Source organism: Pollachius pollachius (assembly GCF_949987615.1).
Source record: "Pollachius pollachius genome assembly, chromosome: 4".
Lineage (NCBI taxonomy): Eukaryota > Metazoa > Chordata > Actinopteri > Gadiformes > Gadidae > Pollachius > Pollachius pollachius.
The window spans coordinates 14,089,814-14,095,060 of record NC_136937.1 but is presented as its reverse complement, the minus strand read 5'-3'; the positions used below and the strand labels follow the sequence as shown (position 1 = coordinate 14,095,060).

Here is a 5,247-nt window from a genome sequence, read left to right as displayed (position 1 = left end):
CTGTCGTCCCTCACCCCTGTATCGACTCTCTCCCTGCCATCATGCTAAAGTGTCTACTTTATCGTCATATCCGTGATGTCCCTTCAATCTCTTTCTCGCTCTGTCTCTTTCTCTCTTTCTTTCTCTCTCTCTCTCTCTCTCTCTTTTTCTCTGTCTCTGTCTCTCTCTCTATTCCTCTGTCTCTGTGTGTGTGTGTCTCTCTCTCGCTCTCTCTCTCTCTCTCTCTCTCTCTCTCTGTCTATCTCTCTGTCTCTTTCTCTCTCTTTCTCTCTTCCTCTGTCTCTCTCTCTTCCTCTGTCTGTCTCTCTGTCTCTCTCTCTCTGTCTCTGTCTCTCTGCCTCTCTCTGTCGGTCTGTCTCTCTGTCTGTCTCTGTCTCTGTCTCTCCCTCCTAACACCTGTGTTGGTACCTGGTTGGGTCTCAATCTGACAGCAGTCTATAATGTGAGTGGCCATTGTGGGGTGATTCTATTAGCGCTCTCCAAACTGCTGGCTAATCCAATGAGTGTGAGTGAGGCGATGTGCGGTTATAATCCACTTAATGAAACCCGCCCGACGCCCGGCCCTTAGTGTCCTCGTTAGTCTCCCCCTCTCCTCTCTCCCCCTCTGTTCCCTGTGTCTCGCGGCCTCACTGTTTGTTTGCTCAGAGACAATTCAACCATCTCTTCTTCCTCTTCCACATCTTCCACTCTGCGTTGGCCCGCTTCACTTTTACAGTACTTACAGTCCTACTGTATCTTCTCTCTGTCTCGGTCTTTGCAGCTCATTGCTTGAGTGGAAACTAAGGTAGTCAAAGTTGCGACTATTTGGCTATTTTAGAGTCTAGTGAGAAAAGGCTTATATTCATGCGATATATGGTGCAAAGATGGTCACATTCAAAAACCAATTGGGACTTTAATAATCTGTTGTTTTGTTAAAGCAAAGATGGAGCAGCATTTGAGTGAAAAAACTGTACGAAAAAAAGTATTTTTTTTACAAAATATGTTGTCTCCCTTCTATCCTACCTTTCTCCTCCTTCTTTATTTCCTCTTATCTGTCTTTATTATTTCTCTCTGACTCTCTCTCTCTCTCTCTCTCTCTCTCTCTCTCTCTCTCTCTCTCTCTCTCTCTCTCTCTCTCTCTCTCTCTCTCTCTCTCTCTCTCTCTCTCTCTCTCTCTCTCTCTCTCTCCAGGGTGTTGATGGAGAGGCATTCGAATGACAGCCGGGACTGTGGTGATCACTGGTGGTATCCTAGCGACCGTTATCTTATTGTGTATCATCGCAGTCCTCTGCTATTGCAGGCTGCAGGTAAATACAAACATGCTGTGTTGAGTGGGTGTGTTTCACCATTGTCAAGGCGAGACCATTTTGTATGGCCCTTAATCACGGTTATAGGGCCCTATTTTAACGGTCTGAAACGCAAGTGAGAAGCGCCAAGCGCAAGTAGCTTTGTGGGCGGTTCTATGGCGATGTTGCTATTTTACCGGCGCAAATCTAAAAAGGGTTGGTCTGAAGTAGCCTAATTAACCGTAGGTGTGGTTTGGGCGTAACGTGCAATAAACCAATGAGAGTGCCAGCTCCCATCCCCTTTACGAGCCATGAGCGCGTTTGAATCTGACGAGTTGACATTTTGACAGCGTGTCTGCAGTCTCCGATGAGACAGATAGACATGAATTTCAAACTTCAAATGGCTCAGTTTATGGCCAAATAATATGGCCTAATTCACACATGGAATAAGGTTTTCTTCCACAACTTCAGAAATACTGAGTCCTCAAATAAATTTCAGCAAAGAAAACTTAACACACATATAATATGCGGTAACTGTGGTTCTATTTAATTATATACGCAATACATTATAAACATTGTTTCTTATCAGTATTGTATGCATTATCGTTATCGACTTGTGTTCCTAATATGCATGTGTCCCCCCGTTAATATACATTGCCATGGACTGTATTATGCGTTACAGAACACGCCTCCTCCTTTCGTCGAACCGCCACTTGGGGCGCAAGATCATTCCCTAATTTACCGCAGTGGCGCAGGAGGGAAAAGAACGCTCTGTGCCAGTTGCAAACTAGCAACGACACATGCGCCAGTGAGAAAGTCAATTGCGCCGGATGCAAGATAGGGCCCATAGTCTTAAAGGGGTTCACTGGCCCTGTTTAATGTCACCATCCTAACTCTAGCTGCCCCAAAAAACAAGGAAAAGCTTCTTTAATTATCAAAGAGGAAACATTGAGACGAGAAGTGGTATTGGGAGAGACTGATACTGCTTGAATCCCTCATTTCAAATTAAGAGCCCCTTCCATCTTCTAAACGAGTAGCCGGAGAACGAAAGAGCTCTGATTGGTGCAGAGGAGGGGGGCGGGGGCTGGGGGGCGGGGGCTGAGGTTCGAAGTGCAATGGGTGCCATGATGGACATATATAACAGCAATTTGTGTGAGTGTTGTTTGTTTTTGTTATCATGTAACATGAGACGGATTTTTGCTTGACTCACTCATTTCAAATTAAGAGCCCCTTCGATCTTCTAAACGAGTTGCCAGAGAGTGAAAGAGCTCTGAGGGGCAGCTGTAGTGGGACTTGTAATCATTTCCCCTGCAGATATTACTCTGCAATAGCATGACGAGGCAACTGGGAGGCAGTGGATGCCCTTTATTGAGGTCCGGGACAATCAGATGTTTAGAGATTGAAAGGGACTTAAGTGGGGACAAAATGCCAAGTATGCACATTCATGCAAAAAAAATTGTTAATAGGATTGATTTATAGTGTATCTAGAGTTTAATCCTACTTGTGAGGTTGCAACTGCAAAGAAACTGAGGCAAAGGATAAACCAGTAATTGTTGTATTTCTGATATCCGTCTCTCTTCGTCCTTGTAATATCCTCTCTCCCTCGCTGTCCTTCACACTGCATCCGCCTTCCCCCACTCCCATCTCTCCTCTGCCTTGATTCACCTCTGGGTTTTTCTACATTTAAACCCTCCATTACTTTCCCTCCATTCTCTCGCTCCTTCGTTGCCCTTTCCCCTCCTTCCATCCCTCACTCTCCCTCTCCCTCTCGTCCTTTTATGTCCTTCACCGTCTATTCCCCTTTTGTCTTCCTCCCATCTTACTCCCTCCCCTCCCTTCCTCTCCCCCCTCCTCCCCCCTTGTCTTATGGGTGACCCCAGTACTACTGCTGTAAGAAGGAGGAGTCGGAATCCGAGGAGGAGGAGCCCGACTTCGCGGTCACGTCCCGCCTCCCGCCGGTCCACTCCAACCACAACATCGTGGCGGCCGCGGCGGCCGCCTCCTCCGCCGTGCCCAATGGCCCTGCCCTCTTCACCACGCCGCCGCTGGCCCGCAAACTGACGCGCTCGCAGACCATCTGCCCGTCCTGCACACACTATGAGCTGCCCTTCTACCTGCAGCCCGCCCCCCCAGCCCCGCCTCAGCCTCAGCCCCAGCAGCAGCTGCTACCCCAGCACCACCTTCAGCTCCACCAACAGCAGCAGCAGCAGCAGCTGCAGCTCCACCCCCTCCCACAGCACACCTACCACCAGCCGCACCCCGACGGACTGAGGAACGGAGGGGAGCGCCTCAGCTTCCGGGGCGGGCAGCAGGAGCTGGACCTGCCGGTGCCCGTCAGCCTGTCCAGCTACCGCAAGAACCACCTGACGCGGGCCGTCACCATGAGGGACATGTTCACGCGCAGCTGCAGCATCAGCACCGACGTGTAGCCCTGTGTGTGTGTGTGTGTGTGTGTGTGTGTGTGTGGGGGGGGGGGCTGATGGTCAAGGTGGAGAAGGTGGAGGAGGAGGAGGAAGAGCAGGAGGGAGCCCTGATGGGTTTTTTGAAGTTGCGTTCTGGTGGGACTTGGGCGTCTGGGAATGGCTGGGTGGGGCTCTAGGTTGGGACGTGATTGGGTCTGGGTAGGCCCCCTGTTGGCGGTCGGGGCCTTACTGTGCTCAGATTCTAGTTTCCGCTGGAGGGAACTGACTCTTGCGGCACTCAGGACAGGACAGGCGAAGACGATGTTTTAAGCAGTAAGAAATAGCAGGAATTCCCACCTTCAGATGAAACGTACGGTTCGGAGTCGAGACATAGTGACCCTGAACTTTGAATGCTGTTCTGCTGTGAACAATAATTTTGTATCAATCATTTTGAATCTGAGTGAAAGAGTTCTACTTGGGAGGAGGGATGAGGCCTAAACGCTATGACGGCCAAACAGAGAATCGACCCGGGTTTGTTTCTTTTACTGCTGGTTTAGATTAGACCATCTATACCATATATTATACAACAAAACCGATTTATTCAAAATAATATTATATTGGTGAAGTGAAGGAACCAACTCTGTAGCTGTCACCTGACTGAGACCACCTAAATCAGCCAATCACAGGCCATGATATATTGTTACATACTGTAAAGGGCTTACCAAGAATAAACTAAAGAAATAATTCCAAACGATATGAACTCTTCTTGTAGGTACCACCATTTGCCAAACCTGATTTCTAGGTGCCAAACCAAGGAATTATGTCTGCGTGTGTGACTGTGTGTGTGGTTGGTTAACACAATTGCCACTTTTTTCTTGAACTAATTTTCTTGAACTTGAATTAAACTTATAATGCGCCTTTCATTGGGACCAATCTCAAAGTGCTAGAGGCAAGAAAATGTTGCTTTGCTACTGAACCTGATTTTGGATTGCAATAACATTTGAGATATTAATGTAATATGGTGTGTGCGTGTGTGTGTGTTAGAGTGTGTGTGCGAGTGTATGTGTCTGTGCATGTGTGATTTTGTCTTATTTATAAATGTGCCAATTTACCATAAATTAGTGCTAACACAGAGTGTGGGTCTAATCCTAACATATGTCTACGTTAAGCCAGCCTGAATACGTAAAATATGTTGCCGTTACGTCCTCTGACACATGACAAATAATAATTATTGTTAAAAGACCACTAGAGGTATAAGTACAACACACACACAACAGCAGAAGGTTTATAGAGTGATGCGTTATAGATGTGATGTATTATCATTCTCTTGTTTCAGTTCCGATTATGGACCTCTCCCACCATGGATTTGGCTGTTTCAGTTTGATTGAATTACAGATTAATGGGATGTGAGATTCGTTTTCTTTTTCCAAAGGCTTGTCAATGAATATTTAACATGCTCGTTGCATTCGGATCCGCACCCTCGACTGACGCCGAAGATCTGGACATCTATACTTTGTGGACCTCTCTTCTCTACTGGTTTTATCATTCGGAGATCGGCTAGCGTTGCCTGGCCCGCGATG

At 47.3% G+C, this 5,247-nt stretch overlaps 1 protein-coding gene across 1 annotated transcript; it reads left to right on the top strand.

The window, feature by feature from the left end:
- Window positions 1-1,193: 1,193 nt before the first annotated feature.
- On the top strand, window positions 1,194-3,694 carry LOC307075194 (protein FAM163B-like; the record flags this gene model as incomplete). The annotated part of the gene is made up of 3 exons (XM_079735700.1): window positions 1,194-1,286; window positions 3,146-3,457; window positions 3,503-3,694. 3 exons carry the CDS (start codon window positions 1,194-1,196, stop codon window positions 3,692-3,694), a joined length of 597 nt encoding a protein of 198 aa, XP_079591826.1.
- Between the last annotated feature and the right edge of the window lie 1,553 nt (window positions 3,695-5,247).